The sequence below is a fragment of the Phoca vitulina genome, unplaced genomic scaffold, assembly GCF_004348235.1.
Source record: "Phoca vitulina isolate PV1807 unplaced genomic scaffold, GSC_HSeal_1.0 scaffold69, whole genome shotgun sequence".
Lineage (NCBI taxonomy): Eukaryota > Metazoa > Chordata > Mammalia > Carnivora > Phocidae > Phoca > Phoca vitulina.
The window spans coordinates 7,481,403-7,500,890 of NW_022589772.1; the positions used below are offsets into that span (position 1 = coordinate 7,481,403).

Below are 19,488 nucleotides of genomic sequence, written 5' to 3' on the forward strand. Positions count from 1 at the left end.
AAGAGATACCAGCCATCACAGTGCTGGAATGTCTACAAATAAATCATCCGTAATATCACTCTTAATAGTTGTGGATATCAGATTCCAGCTGCAACTATCAGGGCTCAAACTGACAACATTTTTAGAGTGAATTTCAGCTTAAGAAATCCAATGAATATGTACCCACTGAGCACCTCACTGGTGCATGGCACAGTGGCTGGGCTTTATGGGATTTTCCAGAGAAATTCAAAACCTGGTTGCTGTCTTTGAGGAGCTTACAGTCGATTTATAATAATGAATTTTCACATACGTGAAACAGTCTGGAGAGCAATAACATGGCTGTGTGACCAATCAAAACCTAAGTGATACGGTATAGGAAAAAATGCCCTGATAGAGCAGAGAGAGTAGGGAAGGTTTTAGGTGGAAGGTATGACTTGAGATTTGTCTGAAAGGGTACAGGACTTAGAAACGGGAGGGAAGGGAATGCCAGGATGGAGCTGTAGCACAAGCTAAAGTAGTGACAGGAACTCAGAATGGTGAGAATATAGGGAGTGGGGATAAGAGGGTACGGCGAGAGTGAAAGGAAATAGAGTCGACTGGATAGAGTAGGGCCGTCTCCTAGAGCAGGAGTTAACACCCTTTTCCTGTGAAGGGCCAGGAAGTCAGTATTTTAGGTTGTGCGGGCCATGTGGTCTCTGTCACAGCTGCTCACTTCTGCTGTCGTATAAAAGCAGCCGTAGACAAGGAGTAAAGGAATGAGCTGTGTCCAGTGCAGTTTTTTTGTTTTTTACAAAAGCAATCAGTGGCCTGAGTTTGGCCCACAGGCTGTAGTTTGCCCACCACTGTCCTAGAGCCATGGTCCCCAAACGACGTGCCAGGCTGCACGTAACAAACTCACAGGGAGCCATAGGGTATTTTAAATTTTTGAGGGAAATACAGTGATACTTGACTTCTGCCTATAAATCCTAGAAATTGTTTTCTCTTCCTGCTGTAACGGATTACCTCTAACTTCGCCACTTAACACAATGCTCATTTATTGTCTTCGAGTGCTGTAGGTTTGAAGTCTGATGCAAATCTCACTAGGCTAAACGGAAGGTGTTAGCAGGGCTACGTTCCTTTCTGGGGGTTCAAGGGGGGGGGAATCCATTCCCTTGCTGTTTCCGACTTCTAGAGGCTGTTGGCATTCCTTGGCCTGTGCCTGGCCCTCTTCCTCCATCTTCAGAAGGTCGAGTCCTTCTCACATCACATCACTCCAGTGACCTTGCTTCTGTCATCACATCTACTTCTCTGCTTCTGACTCTTCTGCCTTCACTCTTCTCCTTTTAAGGACCCTTGTGATTACATTGGATAATTCAGGATAATCTCCCTCTCTTAAGGTCAACTGGTAAGTAAGTAACCTTAATTCCATCTGCAACCTTAATTCCCCTTTGCCATGTAACCTGATATATTCACAGGTTCCAGGGATTAGGACATAGGTGTCTTTGGAGGACCGTTATTCTTCCTACCACAGCCTGCCCCCTGGCCTTCGAAGATCCACTTATATCTCACCTGCAGAATACATTCACCCCATCCCAACATCCCCAGACTCTCAACTGTTACAGCGACTCTTAAGTCTAAACTCTTATCTTAATGTCAGCAGCTCAAAATCCCCAAATCTCATCATCTAAATCAGGCGTGGGTCTGAGGCATCCTGGGGTAAAAATTCCTCTCCATCTGCAGGTGTTTTTTTGTTTTGTTTTGTTTTGTTTTTTGTTATTTCACTCTCAAAATATAATGGTGAGACAGGCACAGGATACCAGTTATAGGTATTCCAGGTCAAAGAGGGAGAAAAATGGAAGGAAAACGAAGTCACAGGTCTCAAGCAATTTCAAAATGCAGCCAAACTAATTCCATTACATTTCAAGACCTGCGACTAATCTCCTGGGGCTTGCAGCTTCATCCTGTGAGCTTCAGGCTCTGTCCTCTGGGCTCGTGGCTGCACCCTGGGTCCTCTTTCCTTTTTCAGGGAAGGAGCATGTCTGTGCAGCTCAGGAGCCTCATCAGCCTGTTTCCTGACTCTGTAATAGAGTTTCGGAGGTCCACCAGCCTTCTTTCAGGTTTATACTCTCTCCATCTCTTCAGTCCACTGAGGCAGTTCGTGGGCTAGTATGCCATCCTCGAGAACCTTGTGGGTCTCACATGTATGTCATGGATATTCATTTGGTCAGACAAGAAGCTCTTGACAGGTCTTTCCTCGATAATCCTATTTCTATTCTTGGCTTCTGCTGAGATGGCTGTGGAGGTCTGAGTCACATGTTTAAGCTTTTCAAAGAGCTTTTTGTGTGACTGAATACTCTGACCTTTTGATCTGAGATATTAGCAAAAGGTTTTCTAGCCACAGCCTTGGCTTTTTCTCTAGAGCATGCTTTCCTGACAGGGAATGTCTCAATTTTAGCATCTTCTGCAGTCCGGATAGGCTGAAGATTTCCAAAATCATTAAGTCCTGGTTCCTTTTTGTCCAATAGTTCTTTCTCAGTTTATTTGTTTCCTCCCATGTTTTATGTGAGCAGCGAGAAGACACTAGGCCACACTTTCAACACTTTGCTTGGAAATCTCAGCTAAATGTCCAGTGTCATCATTTACAAGTTCTGCTTTCCACAGAACTGTAGGACACAATTCTGCTAAGCTCTCTGCCATGATGTAGCAAGGATGACCTTCCCTCAAATTTTCCAGTAGCATGTTCCTCATTTCCTCCTGAGCCTTCACCAGCAGCACATAATTCATCAACTGTGATTCTACTAACAGTCTGTTCCCAGTGATGTAGGTATTCTCTGAAGAAATTTACTTATTTCTCCACCATGCCCCTCACTTCCTTCTGAGCCCTCATTGGGGGGGTTGTTTAACATCCATATTTCTACTAACCGTCTGTTCAATCTAGAATCTAGGTTACGATCTCGGCCATTTCGGTCATGGTCCTCAAATTCTTCTGGCCTCTGCCCACCACCGCTCAGATCTAAAGCTGCTTTCCCATTTGTGGGTATTTGTTATAACAGCACCCCATTGCCAGGTGCCAAAATCTGTTGCATTCCTTTTGATTACATTGCATCTTTGCAAGTCTGGGTGTTTAGTGGTTGCTCTGATGAAAAAGTAACACATGAGAGAGGTGAGGGAAGCAGTGTCCAGTTTCATTCCAAGGTTTGAGTGCCCAACACTGCCCAACAGGCTTGCCCACGCATGCATCCCATTAGTAATTGTGGCTATTTAAGAATGAAATAAACATTTCTTTTTCAATTCATATGTATTATTTTCTCAAATAGATACTAAATTTTAGTACATAAATACTGATTAAATTGTTTGGACCTAACGGTGTGGTAACTGGAGCTAGTACATACTGCTTTTGACCTAAGGGTGCCATGAAAAACTTGAGACACAAAGGGTGCCATGAACCGAGAAGCTTTGAGAACTTCTGTCTTAGAGGGATGTTGGGTAGAGTAGTTGATGCCTTAGACAGTGAGACATCATTGTGTATTCTTGAATGGGGGAGTGATTTGAAACCATTCTATCTTAAGGATATAGTATGTTATAAGTGTATACTGCTTTATGGTTTTTAAGGTGCTTTACATGAATTAGGTCAGCTGATAAATCGGGAAACAGGGCACAGGATGGATTGAAGGAAGGATTAAAGGCTCTTGGAGTAACCTAGGTGTGAGATGAATGTCTAAAATAAGAGTAGCCGTGAAGAAAGAAGTATAGGACAGATGCTGTGAAGAAAAGTTCAAACGATTTTGGTGACATATTAGATAAGGGATATAAAGGAGAGGGAAGAATCCAAGATCATTGCAAGGTCTCAAATTTAGTACACTGGGATATTGGCAGGATCATTGATAGAGTAATGACTCTACTTTGAGAAAAGGAACTGGTGGAGTGGCAATGGTGGAAACTAGACCATAGGGGGGGTGGTTAAGACAGGAGAATGAAGAGGAGGTAGTGGGTGTAGACCACATATACCAGGATTGGGGAAGTAAAGGGAAGGAGATGAATAGAACAGTGTTTTTTGAGAAGAAATGGGACTGTAGAATACATGGTAACAGTATCTTGGTTGAGATGGTAGTTACATGACTGTATACATTTGTCAAAACTGTTAGAACTACACACTTAAAAAAGATTAATTTTACTCTGTGTAAATTTTACCTCAATACATGAAAACAGAGCTTTATTTTTCTTTTTAGTTAAGATATAATTCACATACTATAAATGTCACCATTATTAAGTGTACACTACAGTGATTTTAGTATATTCACAAATTGGGCAACCATCACCACTGTCGAACTCCAAAACATTTCCACCACCCCAAAAAGCGACCCCTTGTCTGTTAGCAGTCACTCCAATCCCTGGCAACCGCATAATCTACTTCCCTTTATTCCCCCAGTATTTTTTATTGTGGTAAAATAACAGGTACCGTAAAATTTACCATCCTAACCATTTCTAAGTGTATGGTTCAGGGGCATTAAGGACATGCACACTGTTATGCAACCATCTCCACCATCCATCTCCAGAACTCTTGTCATCTTGCAAAACTGAAACTCTATACCTATTAAACCATAAGTTCCCATTCCCACTTCCCCCAGCCCCGGGCAACCACCATTCTCCTTTCTGTCTCTATGATTCTGACTACTCCAAGTACTTCATTTAAGTGAAATCACACAGTAATTTGTCTTTTTGTGACTGGCTTATTTCACTTAGCATAGGGTCCTCAAGCTTCCTGCATGTTGTAGCATGTGTCAGAATTTCCTTCCTTTTTTAAGGCTGAATATATATTCTGTTGTGTGTGTATGTATCTGTACATATGCACACACGTGCACGCATGCAATACGTTTTGCTCATCCATTCATCCATCAGCAGACACTTGGGTTGCTTCCACGTTCTAGCTCTTGTGACTTACAGTCTATTTTGTCGGATATTAGTATAGCCACCATTTCTCTCTTTTGGTTACTGTTTACATGGAATATCGTTTCCCATCCTTTCGTTTTCAACCTATTTGTGTCTTTTTTATCTAAAGTTCATCTCCTATGGGCAGCGTATATTTACATCATGGTTTTGGGGGTTTTTTTTTTTAGTCATTCCACCAATCTCTGTTTTTTGATTGGAGAGTTTAAACCATTTACATTTAAAGCACTCATGGATAAGGAGGGACTTCTGTCATTTTGCTCTGTTTTCTATATGGCTTAGAAGATTTTTTTTTTTTTTTTGTCCCTCATTTCCTGTATTACTGTCTTCTTTTGTGTTCAGTTGATTTTTTTGTAGTGAAGATTTATTTCTCATTTCTTTTTGTGTATATTTATTAGCTGTTTTCTTTGTGGCTACCATGGGATTACATGATCCTGTGATCAGGAGAAGCAAACAGCAATCAGAGCGCAGATCCCCAATATTTGGAGGACAGGCTCTTTTTGCCCACCCTGGCTCCTGCAGGCTGCTCCTAAAATGTGTGCACAGCTGCCTGCCATGGGCCTGTGAATGGGAGATGGTAGCTACTCCTGTTCTAAGAGCTGAAATTTGCTGATGTACCATTCAAGCCTTCTCCCGAAAGTTGCAAGCCATCAGTAGACTCTAGAGTTCCAAATAGTTCAGACAGTTCTGCCAGTGCAGTGGCTGTCTAGGTGGGGGGATAGATTCCTGGTGCTTCCTACCCCATCATCTTTCCAGAATCCCATCTAATCCACTTCTTTTAAAAATAGTTTTAAGGGGCACCTAGGTGACTCAGTCAGTTAAGCGTCTGCTTTCAGTCCTGGGAGCCTGCTTTTCCCTCTGCCTGATGCTTCTCCCTCTGCTTGACACTTCTCCCTCTGCCTGATGCTTCTCCCTCTGCCTGCCGCTCCTTCTGCCTGTGTGTGCGCACACGCTCGCTCTCCTGACAGATAAATAAAATAAAATCTTTCAAAAATAGTTTTAAAATAGAATTGTAAGAGAAAACAAGGAATAGTTCTTCATCTGCGACTTGAAGGAAAGATACAAACATAGCAGTGTGAATGTTAGTAGCTTGGAGGGGAGTAAGTGTTTATAGGGGAGCTCACGTATGATTACTCTTCTCTGTGTAGTCAGAATCTAACTTAATATTAGTAAGGTGGAGGTAAGGAAGAATTCCTCTTAAGGAGAGAAGAGGTCTACAAAACCCTTGGGAATGATCCAAGGAGTCCAGAGATTTTTTAAAAATACTAAATTTGTCCTATTTCAGGTGCATACAGCTCTACAGTAAGATATAATCCTAGGTTATAGAATTAAATAAGGATTAGTCATTTGAAATTGGCAGTTTTTAAAAAGTAAAATTCATGTTTTGACTTACACACATTACATCGTTTGACCCTAGGTTTAATGTTGTTCATTTGGGCAGAGAGATAAAAGAGAAAGAGCAAGAGCCAGAGCTGGGGTCCAGCCTCCACTAACAGATGCGCAGCGGAGGGTTGAAGGGGACTTTGTTGTTCATTGGTGCCCTAACTGCTGTGATCAACATTTGAATGAAGAGCTATGTAGATATTTTTTTTTTAATTTATTCATGAGAGTCAGAGAGAGAGAGACAGGCAGAGGAAGAAGCAGGCTCCCCGCCTAGCAGGGAGCCTGATGCGGGACTCGATCCCAGGACCCTGAGATCATGACCTGAGCCAAAGGCAGACGCTTAACCATCTGAGCCACCCAGGTGCCCCGCTATGTAGATATTTTTAAGTTAGCATTGGATTGATTTGTAATAGGTAGGGTACGGTATTTGTTATTTGATCCTGACTTTCAACTTGGTCCTGAATCATTTACCTGTAGTCATCTGACAGTCGGAGTAGCTCCCCATCAACTTATCAGTATGGCTCTGTCCTCGCTCTGCAATTTAGTCTTCTGTCATTGTCTACAATGTCAGCTCTCCCACCTCATGATTCTAAAAGCCCTGAAAATTTGAAGAACACAGTACTTTTTAGGATTTGTGACCATTTTACCTTTGCAACCAAAGTGACCACTTAACATTACGACTTCGTCATTTTGACATGTAATTGCAAAGGCAGTGGATTCCCATCTTAGTTTCTGAAAGTGTAGATGTTCACACTTAGGCTGAATATTCTACATTGTCAGCTTCTGCTAAATGGGAGCATCTCAAAAATCGTAAAATTGTTCAACAGATCCTTAGCATCGATGTGCTTCTTCTTGCTTTTTCTTTCAGGTTGACAATAAATGCCCTTGCCCAGAAGCTCAATGCTTATTGGAAGGAAAAGACATCCCAAGAGAATTTTGAGACCTCAGCCATCACCAGGCCAATACCGTGAGTAGTAAATACAGGATATAAAAAGTATCAGGGGTGATGTCCATAGAGCAAATGGAAGGAACAGGGGTAGTAAGATGGTGCTTTTCACGTAAGGAAATTTAATGAACTAAAAATAGGAAATCACAGGTACTAATTTCGTCATTCTCTAGACCTCTTCATTCTGGTTTAAAACTTGTATGGTTTGGCTCATAAATATGAAGAGTTTAGGACTGTGAGTTTGTCCTACAGGCAGGCAGTGTGATATAGTGGAAGATGATGGCCATTTAAATAAGACACTCCTGGGTTGAAAATCTGGATCTGCTTCTTAATAGTTGGGTGAGCTTCGGTAAGTAAGTTACTTCACCTCCGTGAGAATATGAAATTAGCATAACATTTTTAGCATAGTACCTGGCATATAGTAAGTGTTCAGAAATGTTAGCAAACTTCCCTTCTCTTTATTCTTAGTGAACATTGTTGGACCTGTACCAAGGAATTTGAGGGTAGAAGTAGAGAACCCAGCATATCAGAAAAAGGTAGAATTTATTGAATCTAAGATGGGCAATTACATACAGAACTGTGGATCAGGATGACATGCCTCAGTGAGTCAGGAAGGGAGCATAAAGCAGAGGATAGAATGTGTAACAACACATACATAATCAGTTACACCACCGTCATGACAAAGATTAGAGTGTAAAAAGTTTATTTTGGGGATTGTCACCTGTGGGTTTTTTTTTAATGGAAGTTATCAGGCAAATGTATGATATAAAATTTCATTTCAAATGCAGCATGATCGGCTGTTGTGTGAATCACTGTCTTATTCTGAAGATCTCTGCTCATGTCCAGACTCTGTGGTTTTCAAAGAAATGCCAACTTAGACGAGATGCCATTTTTTTTTGCCTTGCAAATAAGCAGTGATTAATGCAATGAAGCAGATGTTCATATATTGCTGGAGTGTGTGTGTATGTGTTATACCACCTTTCTGGAGGCAGAATTGTAATAATTATTATTATGTATTGAATACTTGTATGCCAGGCCCTGGTCTAAGTTCTTTACATGTAGTTAAATTTATTTGATCATTACAACAACCCTATGAGGTAGACAGAATCATCATTTACCTCTTTACGAATGTAGACATTGATAGACTGAGAACTTAACTTGCTCAAGATGAAACAAGTAGAAAGTGGTAGATACAAGGTTCAAATATAGGCAGTCAGCCCCCCAAACCCAAGTTCTTAGCCATGACACTCTTCTGGAAGGATGCGGTGAGGGGAATATGGTGTAACCCCTTCAACGACCTATTTATTGCAAGCACGAGCTAAATGCCTCTGCCTGGGTGGAAGGATCTACCGTAGTCTGATGTAACCTGAGGCAAGGAGTTGCTGTCTCTAATGCTTGTCTCCAAGGCAGTAATATTGGTATACTTCTGCAGGCAGCTCTTCTGTGCATCTGCATGTAAAACCAAAGCTAATATGACCTTTCCTTTCCCCTACCACTACTTCTGAAAGTGCTTTTTGCTGTCTCTGACTCTAAATGAAACAGTGTGGCTGTATGGAAATATGTGGACACCAGAGGTCAGGCCTGAGCTTGGAGCTTAGAGGTTACAAGGCTGGAGCAGCCTGGAGCTAGGAGAGAGGAAGCTATATATTCAAAAACACGTATGAATTCTCTTTGTTAAAACAGTTTTATTTTTTAAAAAAGATTTTTATTTACTTATTTGTCAGAGAGAGAGAGCGCACGCACGAGCAAGGGGAGCGTCAGGCAGAGGGAGAAGCAGGCTCCCCGCTGAGCAGGGAGCCCGATGTGGGACTCGATCCCAGGACGATGCGGGACCTGATCCCAGGACCCTGGGATCATGACCTGAGCCGAAGGCAGACGCCCAACCGATTGAGCCACCCAGGCGTCCCTAAAACAGTTCTAAACAAGAAGAGGACATTGTGTTTGAGTAGTAGAAATATGAGTGCCTTTTCTTTTTTATATCTTTCTGTATTTTCCAGTTTTTCTGTAATAAGCTTATATTTTTATAGCTAGAAAAAAAGCATCATTTAAAAAGATAAGGAAAGGGGCGCCTGGGTGGCCCAGTTGGTTAAACATCCGACTCTTGATTTCAGCTCAGGTCATGATCTCAGGGTAGTGAGAACGAGCCCCACATCGGGCTCCGCACTGGGCATGGAGCCTGCTTAAGATTCTCTCCCTTTGCCCCTTCCCCTCCCCTCCCACTCCACTCCCTGCTCGCACGCGTGTGCGCTCGCTCTCTCTCTCTCTAAAAAAGATAAGGAGAACATTGAACTAAGACATAAAAGAACCCTATCGCTCTATTGCAGTGGCCACTAGAAGAGCAGTATAAATGTAACATACACGCATCATGCTCTAGGCTAAATTACATGTTTCTCAAATCGGCCCTCGGTGCCCTCTGCCCTCTTTCTGCTTTTCTCCAGCCTTCTCCCTCCAGTCTGCTTTTCACACCTTAGATGTGGACTACTTCTGTTACAGACAGACCATCTCCTTTCACAGAGCTACACAGTCTCTCTGAGGTATAGGTGACTGGGTTATGCTTCCTGGCAGTGATGGGAGTGGCTTTGTGTCTTAAGCATAAAACTCTGGAAGGATTTTCACCTGAATTTAACCCAGTTGTTGGACTGGAGCCACCATATCTAGTTAGGAAATTTATTCACATTTATAGGACTTTTTAAGATTAATATTGGGAATATCAACCTAATAAAATTTTGATTGAAGTATAAACAAAGACTTTTGAACAGAAAAAAAAAGAGGACTAGGGAGTCTGCAGGGAAATGGGGGAGATTTGATGATGATGATGCTTCCGTGACTTCCACAAATGCATTTCAAATCTGTCACACAGTTGGATGGAAGCAAATAAAATGATTCTATGGGTTTTATTTCGTGGTAATATTGTTACATATATATTTATATGTATATAAATTTTTTCCTAGTTAATTTTTCAGTTAAAATTATCCTCTTGTTTGCTTAGAACAAGAGATTCTGGATAAATATGATTCACTTCCGTAAATAATGGTAGCTTACCATGTTAATACTTGTTACTATTTTTCATATCTATATCTGGTATAGTTCTATTATTATTTTATTTGTGACGTTCAAGATACATATTTTAGGGCGCCTGGGTGGCTCAGTTGGTTAAGCGACTGCCTTCGGCTCAGGTCATGATCCTGGAGTCCCAGGATCGAGTCCCGCATCGGGCTCCCTGCTCAGCAGGGAGTCTGCTTCTCCCTCTGACCCTCCCCCCTCTCATGCTCTCTCTCTATCTCATTCTCTCTCTCAAATAAATAAATAAAATCTTTAAAAAAAAAAAGATACATATTTTAGACACCTTGACCATAACATAACAGTTCTAACATATTTCATATATAAAACTTTGTTCTTTCACTTTTAGGGTGTGCCTTTCTAACGTAAGGGCACAGAGCTAGGATATACACAGTCATACTTCTGTTTTCCTTCATTCAGGAAGATTCCTGACCAGACATGGGTACAGTGTGATGAGTGTCTTAAATGGAGGAAGCTTCCTGGCAAGGTTGATCCGTCTACATTACCTGCAAGATGGTTTTGTTACTATAATTCCCATCCGAAGTACAGGTAAGGTTGGGACTCAGTGCTGTGTTAGAGAAAATTCCTGATTTGTCTCTGTATTCTAAAACACTTTTAAAAAAAGATTTTTTTTGAGTGTAGTTGACCTATAACGTTACATTGGTTTCAGATGTCTGACACGAGCATAGTGATTCGACAAGTCTGTACGTTCTGCTGTGCTCACCACAAGTGTGACTCCACTCTGTCCCCATACAACACTGTTACTGTACCAGTGACCATATTCCCCCTTGCTGTACCTTTTATTCCCAGGACTTATTCATTCCATAACCAGAACCCCACCCCCTTGCACTCATTTTGCCCACTTAAAACACTTGGCCTCAAGTCCGCACTCTGCAGCCTGGCGTCCGAGCCCCATGCTAACCGACCCACCCTACCTGCCCAGCCTTCGTGTTCGTTGTACCTCAACACAAACCGTATGCTGTAGCCAGACCTGCGGCTCCAGTGTTCCCTGCACGTGTCGTGCTTGTTCCCTCCTCCGTGACTTGACCGTGTCATTCTGCTTGCTTACAGTGAGTTTCTGCATTCCATCTGCCCACCCACACCACGGCCATCTGGGAAGCCGAAGTGTTCTTGTGTGATACCCCTCCTGTTGACAATAGTTTACAGTGATTTTATGCCGGCTTCCTGTGGTCTTTAATTCTTGACACGTTTGTTCACATCCTGTTTTGTATTCTTTAGATGGTTTTCATATGTATATACTTTGGCTCTTCAAGAGACTGTAAACTATTCGAGACCGAGGGCTTTACATTTCAGGTGGGGTTGATGATTTTCTTCACATGCTTCCCTTCCTCTGCCTAAATCTATCGTCGTACCTTATTGTGCATTTAATGCCGTCTGTTCACATGTCCCCTGCAGGATCTAACATCTAGATACTGCCTGGCATATTGGTGAGCATTCATTTCAATTTAACAAATATTTTCAATTTGACTCCATAGTCACAAAGGTTCAAAAGAATAACTCCTTTTGCTTCACTTCAGCTGTGACTTTCTTAATATTTTTTTCCTGTGGGATAAATGCTGATAGAAAAAAAAAAAGATACTAAAACAGGGTATGCGTTTTCAGAAAAATGTTTAAAATGGAGGAAATTAAGTAAATGAGGTCTAGGTCTATGATGAGTAAGCATTCCCCCATCGTCGTCTCCTGATGTCCCGAAGCCCCTCTCCCTGGACAGTAACCGGGACTGTGGGACCAGAATGTGGGACTGAGTGCTTAGGAGTCTCCATTTTGAAGCCTGGATCTTCTGTCGGTTTACACTTTAGTCCAGGAGACATAGCCTTCCAGGAGATGCCTCCTTAATAAAATGGGTATATCATAGGGTTTCCAGTTATTACTAATTTTCGTTTATTCGTTCTAGGATTGCTTTTGATCATTGAATACATTTTATAGTACTCCTTTTAGTGTTTACTCCTAAGATTCTCTTCCTTGTGCTCTACATATAGCAGATGTATTTCCATTTATAGAATCCTTTCTCTCCTCTGCGCTCTAGTCTCCGCTGTGTTGTTTTTACAATGTCAGCTCCTAATCCCTTATTGCTTCCCTCTGTCATAGCCTCTGATTTTCTTCTTCAGGTATCATCACTTAGTTTAGGGATTCTCATGCTTCTAGACTGCACCTTGGGAATTACTTTCTTTGTAAACCAGAGGCAAAAAACCCAGGTTCTAGTCACAGCAATCATCTCTTTGTGTGGATCCTCAGGCAGGTCTCTCTTGTGCTTGAAATCCACTGTGTAAGAATAGAGATTATGCTTCTTGCCATCCACCATCATAGGAGTTTTGTAGCTGTCAAGTACTTTGAATGTCTTTGGGGAAAGGTGATATATACACCAAAAATAATTAGATAATGGTATGCCTTGAAGTAAGATTGCTACATGTTGGATGCCTAGGTGGCTCAGTCGGTTAAGCATCTGCCTTTGGCTCAGGTCATGATCCCAGGGTCCTGGGATAGAGTCCCGCATCCGGCTCCCTGCTCAGTAGGGAGTCTGCTTTTCCCTCTCCCTCTGCCCCTCCCCCCTGCTCCTGCATGTGCTCACATGCACGTGCGCTCTCTCTCTTTCTCAAATAAATAAATAAAATCTTAAAAAAAATAAAAGAATTGTTACATGGTAACCTGGCACACGGGTTTTGTAATGTGAGTGGAATCTGAACTCTATAGTGTCAGAGGGTTGTTGACCTCTATGACCTGCCTCGTCATAGTTGTAAGGAAAGTAAAGGGTAAAACCATAAGGGCACATTTTGTTTCCAAAAGATGATTTCTTCTCTGTACTGCAGGAGATGCTCTGTTCCGGAGGAACAAGAACTCATTGATGAAGACCTGTACTTGAGCAAAGCTAAGAAACAGTTGAGTATACCTAAGGTTCTAGATCATACAGTAGAGGGGCCTGACCCTTCATAACAGGACAGGGGGAGTTTTGAGAAGAGAGATGATTTTTTTTTCTTTTTTGGCTTTGAATGATTTCCCTCTCACTTCTCTGTTCTCCCAATTCTTTTTTTTCCTTCTAATCTCCTGAATGTCTAACTCATGATTGTCTTCTGTCTCTCACCTTCCCCTCCCCCTCTCTCTTTTGATGGGACATTTGATCTCTCTCTTCAGTGGCAGAGTTTAGGAAGATACCCTCAGTTACTCAATGAGGCCCACACTATTTCTAATTCGGAAGGAACATTATAACCTAAATCTACAATTGGAAATCCATTGCCGATGGAGAAATTTCACAAGGGAACTAAATAGCACTTTTATCTTCTCCTAGAGATCAAGCTGTTGAGAAGAAGCTGCCACCAGTGGACAATGAGAACCACCAGGTGAGAGACAGTCTGCCCTCTTTCTTTTCTCATACGAAATTTTCCCCAACAGAGGACATAGGTTGAAGGAAGCAGCAGTCTTGAAAGCTGCATAGAAATAATGAACCAGTTCTTCTGGTGGTCTTTTTTTCCATTGGATCTTTTGATTTTGCCTTGATCTGCTGTTACTGATGTTCAGATCACCAAAAATAGAAGAGCCAAATCTTTTATTTCCCAGATTTGGATTTCGTACTGATTCTGGACAGTGTGAATGTCACATTCAGTGTCACAGAACATTCAGGGTTGTGTTCCATCCTCATACCGGCTGCTCCTGTTGAGTGTCTGGTTTTTCCTCAGTTTCCTTTCTTCCAGGACTCAGGGATGATTCCTTCCTCCTTCCTCTCAGGAAGAAGGGGTGGTTCTCTGTGCCCCTCCCCTATCCCTGCTTTCAGGCTGGCTGGCTTTATAAAGACTCTGCTGTTTTGAATTTTCAGGAGCACTGTCTCTCGGACATGGTTGCCCAGCTCCGGACGCTGAAGGGTGCAATAAGGTTGGCCGTCCTCAGGGACACTCCTTTCCTGACAGCCACCATAGCACCCATGTATCTTCCCCACCCAACCTTGCCTTTCTGCATGATTTTCCTCTTGACCCTCTTTCCCAGAGATATCTGCTAGTAGCATGTTAGATTCACCTTCTCCCCCCGCCCCCGCCCCAGTCAGGGTAGGTCAGACTGGTGAGGATAGAGGCAATCTAATACTAATTCTTCTTCTGACATCCTGCCGAGACCCAGGCATATGAATACACAGGTTTCATACCTTAATGTCTTGGCTTAATCGTCTGATCTAGAGATTGCGAGATTTCCTGGGACCGCCCTGTCCTCATTCAGTTTACCTCCCCTTTATATTCCTCCACCTTCATCATTTCTACTCTCTTCCTCAGCTGGCTCTCCCACAAGATCTTAGATGCATGTCTCTGTGTGTGTGCACTGTGAATATGCGTTAGTCTCTCGCATGCATTTCTCCAAAACCAGCCCTGACACTTGCTGCAATGCTCATTCTCTCCACCCCTGCCCGCATCACAGATCTCAGAGGAGTGAACACCCAGCCCTATACTGGGTCACAGGAGAGAATTAGATGGTGATTAGGGGGCCTGGGTGTGTGTTGTGGGTGGGATGACTCTAGGAGCCAATAAGTGAGTTGGGGAGGTCTGTTGGTGTCCAGCCGATAAGGTTATAACTGAACTGGGTTCAGTGGTCTAGTGTACATTACCTCGTGCTGTTTGTTTTGTGTAGGAAACCAGTTTCTTTTTATTTGGCCAAGTGTTTTCTCCTAGCATCAGAAGGATTTGACTCATCCTTTTGGTATTTTGTTTGAAATTGGGATTTTTATGAATCGCTTCTTTCTTTGCTAGGTATTTGCTAATCCACTGAAGATCCCTGCTATTCAAGATATGGATGAATTGAACAGTAAGACAATTGGATACGAGGGAATGGACAGTCCTAGCCGGCCTCCCTCTGTTGGAGAAGAAAGCAGGACACCTTCTCTTCAGCTTAAGCCTCTGGATTCCAGTGTTTTTCAGTTTTCCAGGTGGGTAGAAAACATAGTCTGTCGTCAGTAGTAAGCCTCGGGGTCCGTTTTCCTGTAAAGTCGGGATGGTTATCGGGTTATGTTTCTCCTAAGGCCTAGCATGGACCTCAGATGGAGAAACATGATTTGGGGGTAATAGAATTGTGTGTTGCGTGTACTTGCAATTTTTCAACATTACAACTGCTGTGTCAAGTCTGTCTGTCTCTCTCTCTCTTTTGAGGTAATCATCCGACAAATACTCTTTTATGTATTTTGTATTCACGTTATGTTGGGAACTGTGTTAAGTGAAATAATGGGCGTGAAAACTCTTTGAAAAGCATAATGTGCAATCCAAATGTAAGGTAATATTACATAGATGAGCGTTCTTTCTTTCCTTAAGCTTAGGAATATTGAGGTCCCGTGGGGCCCCATAGACCTAGCACATGTTGGCCACATATAAAAAATAACTATTAGAAGTTTGTGCCATCAGGCAAGCCTTCTCATTCATTGTCTCCTAGAGCCAATTGTGAGTATGAGTTTAGTTTTGGGTTTCACTTGTCCATCTTCTAGCACCTCGTCGGTATAATTTTGTTAGTCTTTATAACAGGAAGGCACATACCTTTTCTTTTTCTTAAATAACAGGGGTATTTGAAGTGTTGAAAGATATGACTGCCCCTCTACTACCATGAGACTGGAACTCAGGACTCCTAATTAGGACATGCCTTCTCCTCTCTGCTATGCTTCTCACTTCTGGCAGGGCCAAACCATAAGGCAGGTACAGAGTTGCTCTTTAAAAGTAGAAACTTCTGCAGTCATCAGTAACGTGACTATTATATGATGGGTTATGAACTTTTCATTGTCCGTCTTCATTTGGGGTATCTTCTTAATATATTCTAGGATAGAAGCGATGGTATATACATAACAGGATAAACAAACAAACAAACAAACAATAAAACCCCCAAAAAACGACTCCTGGCTTTTCCCCCTAATGGTACTGATTCTTTTGCTTGTGTCTTGCTTTTTAGGTGGGTCTTTTCAGCTTCTCATCTAGACAAACATCTCAACATGTGTCCAAGTCCCCTATTCTGTGATTCTTCCACAATTAAGCCCTGTAGACATTGGGAGAAGCCCATGACCCCCCTGAACATGAACAAAAGGTTTCGAGAGGAAGTAAGCTATTTTAGGAGCGACACTAACAAAACTCTAAAGGAATTAAATGAGAATTGGTATGAGATCACCTAGAACGATGCCTTGGAAGCTAGGAAGCACTCAGTAACTAATGTGAAATCGGAGTCCTGTGGCAGGAGCCGTTTCTAAGATTGAACTGTGTAGCAAAATATAGTCCAGTCTGTCTCAGGGCCTTGAGTCTCATTTGAGTCTGTTCCCACCCGTAGTTTTCCAACTCCCGTTGTAGGTGGGGAGGGACATACAGTAAAGCGCTGTGTGTTTTTGAAGCACATTCTTGTCTCTCTGCTTCGATCTCCTTGAGGTGGCCATGCATCCAAATTGCCATTGGCATTTCAAGGTGTCGTAGCTCTTCAAGACTGCCCTTTCCCTGCTGCAACCACTGTCTTTTCCTTTTTCTTCAGTGTTTCTTTTGTTACCCTAGAGTGGTTTCCAGTCCCCTGAAGGAGGTCACAGACGCTGATACATGTATGTGTGTATTTAATGTGTGCAATATGGCAGTACAACCATTGGGTGGCAGACTTCATCAGGCTTTCATGGGATTTCCGTATGAATTATTTACCGAACGGCCACATCCAGATTCGGGTTTTGGCTATAGAGGACAAGCAAAGTGCATCATTTGTGTGTAATTTAAATTTGAGAATAATATTCTTTCAAGGGAAAGAGATAACGTGATCATTGATGTTGCTAATGTCATATTTTATGTAGGCTCAGTAAGCTGAGGATGTCATTTTAAGCTACATGGATAAGGGGATTCAGATTGAGTGCAAAGAGTCCACCTTTTCATAGGGAGAAATGAAGGTACACAAGAGTTTGGTAAAATATACAGGGTTTTCTTGGTACAACAATGTTAATGAAATAATAGATTTAGTCAGGAGTTACAAAGGTCTCCTTTGTTATTATCAAAATCTGAAGCTGATAAGGGTCCTTGGGTCATGTAGCATAGCTTTCCAACTCTAGATAAAATAAAGCCCACACTATCCAAGAGAGTTTTTTAAAAGTTTTAGCGGGGTAAGTTACATGACCTAGCGGGGGCCCCCGAGGGGTCATTGGAAATAGCTTTGTGAGTTTCACAAACTAGCCAAGGGGATGGGGAGACGCGCAGTGAAGGGTGAGTTCAGCCAGGATGCAAGCAGGCATAATCGTTTAGCTTATTTCTGTTAAAGGAAATAGTCTTTTTTGTTCATTCATACTGCATATATTTGAGTGCTTGCTGTATGAAAGGCAATGTTCTAAGGCGGTGATGGGATCAGAAATGAAGGAGCTTATGGCAGTCAAAGTTATACATGTAAGTATCCCCAATACATGCTAGGTCTCATATGTGTGGTTACAAACTTAAGGTCCAAAGTATCCATTAGCGTATGGACAAAGGAGAGAATTAGTAGCTGTAATTTATTTAAATGTTTAGAGACCCCTTGAATAAACTGTATGTCAAAGGCTAATGATAAATAGTTCATGTTTTATTATTTTTTTAATTATTTTTTAAAGATTTTATTTATTTATTTGACAGAGAGAGACACAGCGAGAGAGGGAACACAAGCAGGGGGAGGGGGAGAGGGAGAAGCAGACTTCCCGCGGAGCAGGGAGCCCGATGCGGGGCTCGATCCCAGGACCTTGGGATCATGACCCGAACCAAAGGCAGACGCTTAACGACTGAGCCACCCAGGCGCCCCTTAGTTCATGTTTTAAAAGGATAACAGAAACCATCCAAATTACATTATAATAGTCGAAGGAGAGGAAGACAGACATTTTAATATGTTTAAAGGAATATTTGAAAACAACAAACACAAGGTAGAAAACAGAAGAACAATTTTCTAAGTGAATAAGATGGGTTCAGCAGCCAGTATTAACATTTTAATGAGAGAGACTTCCAGAATGGAGAAATGTGAAGTGTCATGGACTCTTTCACCAACAAATAACCATTTAACTGGAAAATATTATTAAACAAAACAAGCATTTGAAGTTCCTGGAAATTGTCCTAGAGGCATTCAGCAAATAAATATTCATTCAGGAAAATCTATGAAATCTCAGAGACAACCGCAAGAGTCTTCAGCATTTAGCTTGCTTCCGTCCCCCTCCAAGCTGTATTTTACAAAAACTTCTCAGGGAGCTCCAGTCCAGGTGGGTGTGGTCAAGAAGCTGCGGGTTCCCTCTTTCCCTAGCTCCCAGTCTAGAGCTGTGGTTTCACCTGGGTCGGACAGGCCTCCCAACATTTCTCGTGTCCCCTAGTTCTGTCTTGCTGAAGCTCTGTTCCAGGCATACCCGGAGGACCAGGTCTCTCTTCTCCCACCCAGCCCCCACTCAGGGAGGAGGCACTCCCCCAGGGACAGCGTGCTGACGATGCTGGACTCCTGCTGCTCCAGCCCCAGCGTGCTTATAGGGCAGAGGTTCATGCCGGAAGCAGCAAGCCCAAAAAAATATCCCAGCATCCACATTCATAAAGAAAATGTTCTTTCTTTTATGCCACTTCTGCACAGTGGCACCGAGGTTCTGCTTAGGGCAAGAGGCCTTAAAGATGAAGAGCTCCTTCGCTCTACCAGAAGGAGCTGACTTTTATGTGGAACAGATCATGGAGCATTCCATTCGTAAAAGCATTGTCAAAAATAACGGAGATCTCGGTGAGCAGTAATTGAGAGGGCACTCATAGCTCCGTGATAACACATTACAACGAGCAAAATGGCTGAGAGGTCAGAAGTTTGGTAACAGAGAGAACCAAGGAGAAAGCCAGTCAAAAAAGACCTCTCCTGGGATCACAGTCGGCCCTGGGATTAGGAAGACTGTGCATAAACACAAGGCTCCATTTACTCAGGAGCAGTCAGACTAGGACATGAAGTGGACTTTAAATCAGTCCGCAAGCCTCACGCAGATCAAACAACAAAAGGACAGGGCCCTCACTGGCACTAAGGGCTTACGCACAGCCTCTGACCAACCACTGGCCCTTTCATAAGCTTCTCTGACCCAGGAACAAGTCCTAGGAAACCAGGCTTAGAAAGAAATCACACATGAGAGACGATGGACTCTGAAAAACAAACTGAGGGTTCTAGAGGGGAGGGGGTTGGGAGGATGGGTTAGCCTGGTGATGGGTATTGAGGAGGGCACGTTCTGCATG

General features: G+C 42.5%; 1 protein-coding gene across 4 annotated transcripts in view; it reads left to right on the forward strand.

Moving 5' to 3' along the window:
- MORC4 (MORC family CW-type zinc finger 4) overlaps positions 1-19,488 on the forward strand; it is a 52,102-nt gene that overhangs the window by 22,697 nt on the left and 9,917 nt on the right. For 3 of the 4 annotated variants that reach the window (XM_032392780.1, XM_032392783.1, XM_032392782.1), the window contains 5 exons: positions 7,157-7,255; positions 10,715-10,843; positions 13,123-13,191; positions 13,599-13,650; positions 15,040-15,215. In XM_032392780.1, the coding sequence (XP_032248671.1) occupies positions 7,157-7,255; positions 10,715-10,843; positions 13,123-13,191; positions 13,599-13,650; positions 15,040-15,215 (525 nt within the window). The remainder of the gene's footprint in view (positions 1-7,156; positions 7,256-10,714; positions 10,844-13,122; positions 13,192-13,598; positions 13,651-15,039; positions 15,216-19,488) is intronic. The other variant, XM_032392781.1, reaches the window with a different exon arrangement.